Below are 12,469 nucleotides of genomic sequence, written 5' to 3'. Positions count from 1 at the left end.
GCCTCACTATGAGATGAAGGTGTTGCTTTAGGAGAGAGTTTTGATGTCTGTTTTAATATACAAAACTAAGCCTTGTTACAAATTTCCCTGACTCTTTTGAGGATATAGAAGGGCAACATTCACATTCATGCAGAATTTGTGTAACTGAGTTTATAAAGACTTACTATGGGGTAGCTGGAGTGCTCCTCAATTATCAGTTACTTGAGCTTAGGCTTTGTCCTAGCTTTATGAAAGAGTTGTCTTGGGGGGATTCGGGAATGAATCCTGGTAACTCTAGTGTTACCATAGAGTGGCCCTGCAGTCCTTTTTCTGCAGAGAAGACTGGAGACTCACCTTCAGGTAATTTTTTACATGAAGGGGAATATTTCTTACTCTATAAATTTACGGATAAACACTCAAAGGAAAACAAAACAAAAACAAACCAAGCCCCAGCTGTTACATCTCAGATGCTCCTCTAATTTGTAACTTCTCTTTTAGGAAGGTCTTGGTAGGGTTGTGGGGAAATCTGTGTGACGTCTCTGACTTAAGACAATACAAATATGCTAGTATGTCACTCTAGCAACATTTGTATAATACATGAGAAGTTAATAGGCAGGAGTATATAGCATTTAATATTGTTCAAATACGAATGTGGTGATGGCCATTTGTAGAACATGGTGTAATATAGTCAGGTTTTACTGAAAACCAGGGCTTAGCTTGTGGAAGAAGTTCATTCAGCATAATCTCAAGCTTCACCAATCCTTCTTGGCTTGGGGGTTACACCATAATACTAATATGAACACAGTTTGGGAGGGAGGGTTATGTGTTTATATACTTCTTGGTCTTTGTAAAACAATCAAAACCCCAGATTGCCAGCTGGCACCAAACCAAGTGCTTTAGCTCTGATATATCCTAACTATAAATTTTGTAATGCACAAATGTGTGGTCAAAAAGTGCTGCACTTGCTTTGCAGTATTTGTGTTTGGTGTGTGATAGGTGAAAGGAGATTGGTGGGATATATAGCCTACAAACTTTTAGAATGGTTATGTTCATAAATATGTATTTTATGCAATTTACTGGGCGTATTAATAGGTTTTATTTTTTCAGTTTTATGGGTATTTGCCTGCGTTCTGATGTCATCAGCATAGAACAGACTTTAATAAGGAAAGGGTGGATGATCTAATGTAGGGACTGCCTCCGCAAGAGGAAGTATCATAGTAAATATTGAAATGAAGCAGCTTCACCATGAAAATCAGCTTGTGCATATTGATCAGCTCATAGCTCATTCTGAAGAAATGCACAGTGATGTTCTAGAACACAAGCTGAGCAGAATACAAAATGCAGATGCAAAATGCCAAAATCTAGCACATTTTGAAAGCCTTAGAAGAGTTTGGGAAAGTCATGAATGAAAATGGGTGCAGTCTTTTCTACACCAGAAATAATTTTCTGATCCTTTCTTTGCCTTACTATAGTTCTGAAATATCCCTTATTTTCTCACAGAATAGCCTTATTCTTTGTACTTACTTGGGGTTTATTTACAAATTCTTTTTTATTGTTAGGGAATTACAGGTAGCCTCTAGAAAAATGTGGTACAAACACTATTTGCTTTACAGTACTAGTCTTCAATTTAACACAGTATAAAACAGAATCACAGTATTTTGTAGCTGATAAGAATGCCCATATCAACTTGGGGATTATTTCTGCTTGTGACAGTATAACTCAATGAGGAGCAGAAGTCTGTATTAGAAGGTGAAATACAGCCAGTAATCTGCACTGATACTTAATTAGTTTTGACGTCACTCTGAGAAGCCTTAGAAGTTCATTTGCATAAGTGAACAAAATGTTGCATTTGACTCACAAATGAGGTTAAACTACCTGGGGAATGTTCAGAAGCTTGCCTGATTTAGAAGGCTTTGCCTCTTCAAAGCTGTATCTATGTGGCCTGTTCCACCAGTCTCCTCCAGGACACTGACACGAGAGGTTCACAACATGATCGTGCACCTCTCTGGCATGCCCCATTCAGTCTGTATTTCAAATGTCGTCCCTGAGAAAATCTCACTTGGAGCGAGGAAGAAACTCTAGGTTTTTCCTTCTTCCTTTTCACCCCAGCACTGAGCCAGAACATTGTTAGACTCCCCTCCTCCCCTCCATCTCTCTTGTGGCTGCTTTTATACATTACTTCAGTGTTGCCGTTTGTTCCCCTCTCTACCAGAAAACACTGTAGACTAATCCAAGAGATTATCCTGAGAGAATTTTGCTAGAGATTTGACTCTGTTGTTAACAAAGTACGTACTAGAATCATGTTATATTTTACCAAGTCTTACCACAGCATCTCGAGTTTTGATCAATTTTTCTTTTCATGGGGATGGGTTTAAACTAGTGCTTGTTCAATGGTCTCTTTAGTACCCCTTTGCAGTCATACACCATCACTGCATGCACTATGTAACTTTAAGTCCTCTTCTGTGTTAAGACTTTAGAAGACTTCTTAGATAAGGTGTTTTTCCCCCTGTGAAAAAGAGCAGGGAATGTCCAAAATTGCTTAACATGTCTCTGGAGTTGCAGTGTCAGAGCTTCTTAGTTTTGTGCTTGTGTTTGGCGGTGAGCCCCAGCAGCTGCACATCATACAAAAGATACAGTGACAAACTACAAAATAAGGGCTGTATGGCTTATGAGCTATATAAAAAGGTAATAGATTGCAATTGTTTTAATTTTTATGAAGCCGCTTCATTTAAAATCTATTGAAGAGTATCACACCTGTATTTTACCTGTGTTATGTAAATTATTCTATTGCATTTTTTTACAGTGACAAAAGCACTGAAAAGTCTGGGTTCTTAGCCTACCTGCTCTTGAGAAAATAACAGAACAGAGGAAAGGAATTAATGTAATAGTATTGCTTAAAAAAAAATAAAGTCCGAACCTAAACTGTGAGAGTACAGGAAGTCTATTCCTACAAATTTTGGCTGATTTTGAAGATAAACCATCAATCTTTTGTGGTTCGTGTAAGTGCAGATTTCATGCTTATTTTTTTGTGAGAAATGAACTTAGAACATAGGCCAGATGTCATGATTTTTGTGATTAAAGTGATTTTGTGATTATTATTAAAGATATTTTTCATTTTAAGTAGTAAGCATGGACAAATGAACACAGTTTTCCTTTTTTATTTGAGACACTTAGCAAAAATGCTGAAATATCAAACATTTCCTCAGTAGCTACAATATTGCCACTATGTACAAAATATTTGATAAATGTAGTACACATATAAAAATACAGTATGCATTACATATATACAGTACAATGTGCAAAACATATGGCATTCAAACATAATGGAATTGATTTTAGGGGTGCAAACAGCAAATACAAAGGCATCACGGTTTCTTATAGAAAGGCAATACATAAACTGATGCCCTGATTGCCATAATTTGCATTTAGTAAAGTAGTGCTTAAATGAAGAGGGCCCTAGAGACAGGTGTCTATCTTCTTCTTTCCACAAAATGAGATGCTAAGACATAATTATGACTATGAAAATAAGAAGAGAAACACCTACTAGGGTTAGCATTATTTCTACTGCAAGCAGTACTGTGAAGAAAAATCCTATCTGGAAAAAAGCCTGTGCTAGTACTTAATACAAATTTCTCAAACAACAAAAACAAATCTGTACTGTTAAACATCAAAACCAGCTTTCAAAATATCTACATCCTTAATTTTAAAAAAAGTATGGATAATACTTCTGGGGATTTAATTTCCTATGCTTCAAAATACAAAGTGCCTCCTTTGGCAATATAAATGGCAATACTTTGGTTCCTATTTAAATTTTTATATTATTATAATTTATTTTAGGCTGTCTTTTGAATATCTGAGCTGTATTTTTTATAAAAATAGTGTGATTATATAGTTATTAACCATTCCCTGCTTTTTATTGAGAATTTTCTCTCATAGCTAGAATGGCTTTTTGGCTAGATTTCTAAAAATACGCATTTTAACTTAAAAGTCTTTAGTCAGTGTGGACACTACAGAATGATGTAGGTGTCTCTTTTTTGCACTTTTTATTTATTCCTAGCAAACTGGTATAAAAGGAATATTTGAGATTACTTCAGGTTTTATGGATGTTCTTTATTGGCTATGTGTATACTATATGCAACTCCATTCCACATATCTCGTGTTAAAAACCAGCTGTTGTATGGTCTAGAAGTCATCAAAAGGCGACTTAATAGACCAAGATATAAAGTTTCAACAGAACATTAACTAGAGATAAATGGAAGAAATTTTTTTCCAGTTTTAATAGGATTTGCTTTAAGTTTATGATACACTGAAGATGCCATCCAAATAACAATAGTTTACATCGGTGAGCTGTACTGAGTTTGATTCCATAATGCCCTTCCAGTTACATGTATTCTGTGATTGCATTTTCTCTGCCTTGAAAACAGTTCAGCAGCTTGTGCCTGGTTTCCAACTACGGTGCCTGTGCTTTTCAGGCATCTGAATGTTTGAGATATGTAACATCAAAGTTTAACATTGAAACTTCCATGTTGATCACCCGCTTCCTTGAACATAACTCCTTGTGGTGAATTTAGAAGTACCTTGGAAAGAAATTTCAGTAGTGACTATTTCTAAAAGCTGTGGCAAGCTGTCGCCTCAACTTTTTAAAGGTCTGATTCTGCAAGCCCACATTGCTGGATTAGACTCTAAATTTCTGTAGTGAACAACTGCCATAAATTCATTTTATTCTGAGAGAGAACTGCTATATTTATGACAATGATTTCTATTTGTAATGTTAAAAAAATTTTTGCCTGTAAACTTACTTGCCTTAACTAATGCTGAATGGCACAAAAAGTACATAACCAATACCACTGCTGTATTAAATGCAGGATGTCGCTCCTCCTGCCTTAACATTAGCCTTGCAAAACACGTCTCAGCTCTCTCAATGTCTAGAAGTGTAAACGCCAACTTTTGATTTTCACACTGATAAAATGGCATTCCTAATTACTTTGAAGGATCTACTAACAACACATTTGATGGGATATGTTCCATTTTAGGATACTGCAGCCATTACATGGCGAATTTAGTGCCAGTGCATTCCTTTGCAACTGTTCTCTTAATGAGAAGTATTCAGGTCTGCACAGTCGAACTGCACGGTCATGATTAAATTTCTAAAGATGTATTGTATTTGTGTGACAAAAATTGTCATGTAAAACATGCACACACAGAAGTCTTAAGCAAACCTATTTCTGCCATAACAGGCATTATAACTATGGCAAATACACATTTCAGAACAAAGTCTAAAGCAAACCATCATATATAAGGTTTAATACACAATTCTGAAATGTACAAAAAAGTAATCACACATTCCCTACACTAGAGTATTTGTACTTCAAAAACTAAAATGATCCCTTATTTTTTTTTAATTTTTATTTTTTATTTTTTGCAAATAGACTCTTAGAGTAGAAAGCTATGATGTACTGGTAACAACACATCTCAACTGTCTGGGTATATTTCTGCACACAGATTCCTATGGATTAGTTAACATTCTACACTGCCAATAAGGATAGTTTTGTAGCAAGATGACTGCCAGTTTTAAGCTCTATTTACACGCACATCAAAATGACAGTACAGTTGCTCTAGGTTTATCTGTCCTCTAAAAATTAATTTACTTGCCTCTTAATCAGAAGGCAGGGTCAAAAAGGGGTAACTCTAACCACATATGTGGTATGATGTCTGGTGTATTACACGTAATAAATTGACAGTACTGCAGAACACTAAATTTCATTCAAAGTTGTTCCTATCAGACCAAGAGTCTTTAATTCTTATTCTCTTAACAGCTGAGGGCACTTAGTATCTCAGAGTATTAGCTCCAAAGGTCATATGATGAAAAGGAATGCAAAAAGTTGAATGTATTTGTTCAGCGTTACTGGAGAGTCCTATACCGTCAAATTTTAAGGCAGACAGTCCATGTGTAATATTGTACTCAAGTACTGTAGGCACAGCAAGAAGCACTAAGGAAGGATGTCTTTCGGCTTCATCTTTTGTTGTGAAAATCTCCAGATTGTTTTTATGTACTTAGTTTCAGATTAAAGTAAATCCTGGCCTGTAAAACTATTGACGATACATAATGATTTAAAGTGCTGGTAGCTGGATATGACGCAAATATATGATGCCAGTTTAAACCCTAAACCAATGATATAATCCACTATTTTATCTGAAGCCAACGGAATTGTGTAATATTAGTAAAGCAGACTGCATTGTGCCTCTGGAGACATAAATTTGCAGTTAATTCCACCGCACTTTCTGACAAAAGTATTTTGTTTCATGTTACCATGACACCGTGGTGGTTTTCTTTTTTTTTAAAATGTGATAGACGTTGCTAAATAGTTAACAGCTACTTTCTGTTCTCATTATTTCTTTGACACATATCGTTACTCTAAGAAGTAACCAAAAGCTTCAGGGCATTTTTTTTCATTAGTTCCTACAAAGTTTGATTTTTGAAAGATAGTGGTGAGGACGGAATTCTGCAATGAGCTCATTTTCAGACTAGAAAACACTAACACGTTTCCACTGTTCACGAAATAGGGGAGTTTATCTTAATTTAGGAATTTGCTAGTAGGAAATAATTCCAATTTTATGTCTGATTATCCGCCTACATCATCTATGGCAACATTTGACAGCTATCACCTGAGAGACAAACATAGAACATCAAAGTATCTTACTTCCGTTTGCATTTTTTGGTGTTTTTTTTTTTATTTCCATCTGCTTTCATAATAGACTCTGAAAAAAATTACCAAGGGCTTAAAAAAAATAGTATTTCCATGTGCTGTGAGGTAAGAGCTTAATTTTTGCAATTATCTATTTCAGGTATGAAATATGCCTTATCATGAAACAGTACATCCTGATACTGCTATTTAGGATTCTCACTGAACAGCTTCTCTGTTTAGCTTCCCTGATGTTATGTAGTGGTAGACAAAGCTGTTCAATAGATAAAGTATTCAATAAGAAATGATGGCTGTCCTGTCAGTACTGTCTCTGCAACTCAGTCTGATCCTACAAACATCTTTTATTGAGGGCACTGGGACTATTCTTGCATAGATGCTTGCAGGATCATCATGCACAACAGCATGAAATGAACTTTTCTACTTCCTCAAACTGTTCTAATATGCCGAGATACTGGATTCAACGATCTAAAAAATATCCTCAAGCACACAGTAAATTAGGATATTTATTATTTCCATTACAGTAATCTCTTGTTTGAAGACCACTGTTCCCCTCTGTTCGCAAAAATAAGCTATACAAAGTTAGAAGAGTATACAAATAACTGTCTGATATACAGATTAAAACCTAGTTATTAAATCCAGAGCATTGCTATAGAAAATTCAGTGTTCTCAATATTACCTGGCGTAGCTACAGTGGATTTCTTGCAGTTACACTTAATATCCCTTTGGATGCAGTTAAATTCTTCCCTCATGATTAAAGAATAGGGGAAGAGTTTTAAAAACCACAAAACCAAAATATAAAAACAACTTGAACAAATTAAGAGACTAGATATATGAAATTTCACTGAACCAGCCAGTGCTTCTACTTGCCTTTGCCCTCACAATTCATTTTGAACCTGGCTCAGGCTATCCACAGGAACAATGAAGTGCAGTGATACCTCCCCCTCCCCCAAACATTTGCTCACTGTGTCAATACAGTTGGCTGAAATCTCTTTTTCTTCTCTAAGTTTAGCCATGTTGTGTTTTTGATTTAAGCATTACAAAGTCAAAGACATAACTTCTTTCTTAAATATTTGTGATGCATTTTACCTTGGGGTACTTTTAATCAGTAAGTACAATCATCTTTTCTTGAATTATGAAATACAGCTTTCAGAGGGCCCTCATTTTCATTACTGCTAGGAGCATAAAGTAATTCACTGTTGTAAACTTGAAAATCAATACGGAATTAGCTTCAAGCATTTATTCTTCCAAACATTACTGTCTTAATTTATCTTAACTGCAATCAGAATGGTGTAATAATGGACCTCTGCTGTAAAGAGACTTGCAGGTTGTGTTCTCATTGGCTATAGTTTAATCCCAGTGCAACTGCAGATCTTGTGGATCTAGAAAGTCAGTGGAAAACACGCTGGGGGCAGTAGAACTGAGAGGAGTGAGTCCCGACGAGGAGCTGGGCATTGTGATGTCTAGCCATTCCATATTGTCCAAATTTGTATCAGGAAGGTCAAGAGACAGGCAGGAATTATTACTGGTAAACTGTGGGTCAGACGTTTCCATGGGTGAATGAGAGTGATCTAAAATGCTGGAGTGATTAAGTAGATCATTCTGGAGGTCTTCAATTAAAGAAAATGACTCTCTGTCCTCATTACTGCTTGCCAGTTGAGGAATTTCATTACCTGATGGTAAAGTTCCATCCAAGAGGGCTTCAAGTTGGTTTTCCAAACTTATAGACAAGCTGGTGGTTGGTTCTAAGGACACAGGAGGAGGGGCCATTTGGATCTGTGGTGGTGGGCGGGATATCACTGTGTTCACTGGCATTGTGGTGATGTTGGCTGTTACTGGTCTCATTTTAGAAATGGGAGATGGTTCCTCCTTTATTGGAAGGGTAATCTCTGTAATAAAACCAAAACCACCCCACTATTGAATACAGAAAAGATAATGACATATCCTTAGGCTTACAACATCCACTGCCTTTTTGCACACTTTGGGATGCATCCACAGTGAACTTAATGTAGCAGGAGTCATTTTACTGTTCTGATATACTAATCCTACATACCTAAGACTACGTCAGGTACTCTCTGAACAACAAAGTATTTTAAAACAAGTTCCAGAGTTCTGCTTTCAGTAATACTTCAGCCAATCAGAATATTTATATTGATGAAAAAAGGAACAATTTTCTAGATGTTAGCTTTACCTCCTTCATGTTTATAGTTCTAATTGGAATAATTATGGAACCAACACATTTTCAATTTTCAGTTCCATCCCTGTTTAGTACTCTGTCCACCTTGATGATTAGAGTCAAAGAGATAAATCTAGGATCTAAACCTACTCTTTCTGTCAAGATGTTCCACGTAAGATAGTGGCATTAACAATAAAAGGAAATAAAATATAAGTTCCAATTAATTCTTACACATGAATGGAATCCAAAAGTAAGATTAGGTAGACCAGAACATTCAAATAAATCCTCTAACACAGGTGATGTTTCTGCCAGCAAAAGTACACCTGACAATGTATTTTGCACCAGTTTTCCAAGCAAAACACACATCCTTAAAACCTGTAAGACCATCTATTAAAAGGATTACTTAGTGAAAGCAAAGCATTACTAAATGGACCCTATCACACTCTTGAAGTGCATTAATAAACTAAATATTTTTCATTGTAGAACTCACTTATGTAAGTGCAAGAGCCCTGAATACTTGACTTTGTTTTTCATTAAGATGATTGGGAAACGGCTGCCTTTTTATTGCAACTTCACAAACCTTCAAATAGGTTTAGTAACATAACGCTTGAAGATTGAAGCAAGCATAGCAATGTTTCCTATGTCCCCTGTTCCAGTTCAAACTACCCATGCAGTATTTCAATAAAAGCACTGCCAGCACTTTTTCAATTTAGCTTGAGTTGTTCACTGCACAGGTCACTTATCTCAGTCTGTCACTGTCTATTCCGTTTTCTTCAGCTGACTTTGCAATTTGCTTTGAAAAAGAGAAAATACTTCAATGTTTAGAATATGGCTAAAATCTTCTAATAGCCCACAATCAGTCAGTCACTTCTGCCCTGGCATTCATGGCTGTCAAGATCCCTATATGACAGTAGTACAAAACATTAAGTTAATTGAATTGCTTGGCACCAGAACACTTCCCAGTATTGTAACGGCTTCTTGGTCTACAAAGCCTAATTATGCCTGAAAGCCACCTCCTTCTACTGCAAAGCTACCTTTGTATGTTACTCCAGTTATTTCATCTCCTTTCTGATAGCTCCCTTAAGTTAACTGACATAGAAAGTTTTTATTCGTCAGTGCCTTGATGTAGTTCATACATACATACTCTTTCTGGTAATGTATCTTTGACGTTTAAGAGCTGATAATATGTGGTTATATTTAATGAAATTTTACTATCAACATTGCTTTAACTCTTACCTTATTCTGCTTTTTATATAATTTCAATATATGTTATATGGAGTTGCTCAACTTTTTCAATTTTGATAAAATACATCTGTAGTAACCTAAGGCATTCGTTTCATCGTTTGAATGCTGGGTGGATTATTACAGAGGTCTGCCTGGGCTAATTTATAAGCAGAGAAGTTCCACAGCAGTTTGACTGTATGTGTTTTGGTAAATGTCTCCTTTAATAGATAATTAATGCAAACTTTCAGAAATACAAGTTTCATCCAGTTTGCAGAGCTTCTATCTCCTCTCCCTGGGAGAATTCTTTCCTTTCATTCCTTTGAGTACAGTACTGAATTTTTATTCTCAGGTTTTAAATCTCTGTATCAGACAGATATCACTTAGCTTACCTCCGCTCTTGATGAGAATATCGAAAAGATCATCCATCTGCTGACTGTGCGCACTGGAAATCTGTAGTGCATGAGAAAAGGGTTATTCTTTTTCATGTAGTGTTTATTCCTAAAGTGATTGAGCCTAACACTTCTCAATAGTACATAAGTACTAACCTATGATCAAGACTAAAATTCTTCATATGAAACTGTCAATCTAGAAAACAGAGAAACAGTTTGGAGAGACACTTGTGAATCCCTGTGGTTGTTTTCAGTACAAAGGAATAGGGAAAAAATCTGAAAAGCAAGACAGAGATTTCACAAAGGCAACCTAGACGAGAGGTGCAGAAAACTAGGGCTAAGAAGGACAATTACTAACCCTGTCTTGTACCAGGATAAGTATCTGGAATAACTACAGTGCTTTGGGGGGGTGCACCCTGACCTGCTTTCTCTCAGAGATAGCCTGCAAATAGCCATCATGCAAGATGCATTTTGTTAGGTATGGTTTTGTTGGTTGTTGCCTTGTTTGTGTTTGGTACTGTAGGTATGGTTTGGGTTTTTTTTCCCCTTTTTTATCTTTTTTCCAATCTGTAGATTCATGTTCTTTTCTTTTTTAATGGGGAGGGGAAGTTTTCGTCAACTGTTTATCTGTTTGTTTTAAACAGCCATCTCCTGAATATCTGAACCTTAAGCAAAAGTTAAAAAAATCCCCACAAACCCATTCTTTCAAAAACTGTCCAGGAAAAATAGAGACTTTTATGATGGTCTCAAAAACTAAAACAGTGTTTTAAAACACAGGTTATACTCTGGAGATGGAAAGTAATTTGTCATCCCGAGATCTAGCTCCTGAAGAGAGGCCAGTGGGGAGGCTAACTGGTAGTCACAGTCATAGAAGACCTGTGTGCCTGCACTGTGAGGATGCCTCTCACATGCCAAGAACATATGAAATGGCATTAGAAACTCATGCTTCTGTCTGAGTGTCTGCCACCATGAAACCAGCAACTAATACTAAGTCACTGCAAGGCCTTATCTTTTGGGATAGTTCTGAAACATGTGAGGTTAGGGATGCTCATTAGTTTTGTTTGCAACATTCCTCCAGCATGAAAGGGTATTGTGGTAAACTGACAAAGCAATCTGTAGAATTATTCATCAAGCTCACTAAATATAGATTCTTTTCAGGCAAGCACCTATGCTCATGTATATGATGTCTGCCTAAATGTGTATAAACACACATTCTCCTCAAGTTTACTCACTTTGGAAGATAAGAATTTACTTTCTCTCTTTTAAGTCTGAAGTTTGGGTATCATACATCCTTAAAACAAGCTGGGTGAAGGCTAGCTATTAACTAGCCATAGCAGCATTATCCCATTGCGTGTATCGCCAGCTGAATACTGTAAGAGTTACTTACATCTGTCTATTGCTTTAATAAAAGAGAATCATGAAACGGGGTTGTTTCTACTACGAGTCCTGTAGCTGAACACAGTTATGAAAATAGTAACAGGGTATGTTAGAAAATCTTGACACCAAAGAAAGTACTAAAATAAGCAATGGCTGTGATAAATCTAAAGAAAAAAAGATGTTTTTAATAGACTAAAAGGAAAAAATAACCACCTCACGGTGCGATGGCTGAATATTGCGGGTCTGTTTTATGGCCTCTTCATATCGAGGAGGATCTTTTGTCTTGGATACTGTGTTGTTGAAGAGAGTTTGTTGAACAATATAAGGCTGGGCTTGAGATGGAGAGCCAGGCTGCATGAAATAACAAAACAGTGACTAAACAATAGGCTTTAGTGAATTCAAGCTGTATCAAGTTCTACAGCTGATTGTATTGTCGTATCCATCTACTTATTAACAAATATCAATAGCATAGGTAATCTGAGGGATAAAATAATAGTTTTCCTCACACATACATACACATATACGTTATTAAAATCTACAAAGCTTTCTTCCTCTTTGAGTGAGCTGCAGTATGTACTGTAAGAACAATAATATAGACCTGAACTTTATGGAACATAGTGGGC

The 12,469-nt window shown here is 36.2% G+C and overlaps 1 protein-coding gene across 5 annotated transcripts in view; it reads right to left on the bottom strand.

The window, feature by feature from the left end:
- Positions 1-3,121: 3,121 nt before the first annotated feature.
- The window catches only part of MRTFB (myocardin related transcription factor B), an 80,343-nt gene continuing 70,995 nt past the window's right edge, over positions 3,122-12,469 (bottom strand). For all 5 annotated transcript variants that reach the window (XM_030481469.1, XM_030481470.1, XM_030481466.1 and 2 more), the window contains 3 exons: positions 12,060-12,197; positions 10,470-10,530; positions 3,122-8,569 (listed from right to left, as the gene is read on the bottom strand). In XM_030481469.1, coding sequence (XP_030337329.1) covers positions 8,031-8,569; positions 10,470-10,530; positions 12,060-12,197 — 738 coding nt within the window. In that variant the 3' untranslated portion in view covers positions 3,122-8,030. The remainder of the gene's footprint in view (positions 8,570-10,469; positions 10,531-12,059; positions 12,198-12,469) is intronic.

The sequence above is a fragment of the Strigops habroptila genome, chromosome 4 (assembly GCF_004027225.2).
Source record: "Strigops habroptila isolate Jane chromosome 4, bStrHab1.2.pri, whole genome shotgun sequence".
Classification (NCBI taxonomy): Eukaryota; Metazoa; Chordata; class Aves; order Psittaciformes; family Psittacidae; genus Strigops; species Strigops habroptila.
Note: the sequence above shows the minus strand (reverse complement) of the source record. Positions and strands in the feature narration are given on the sequence as shown.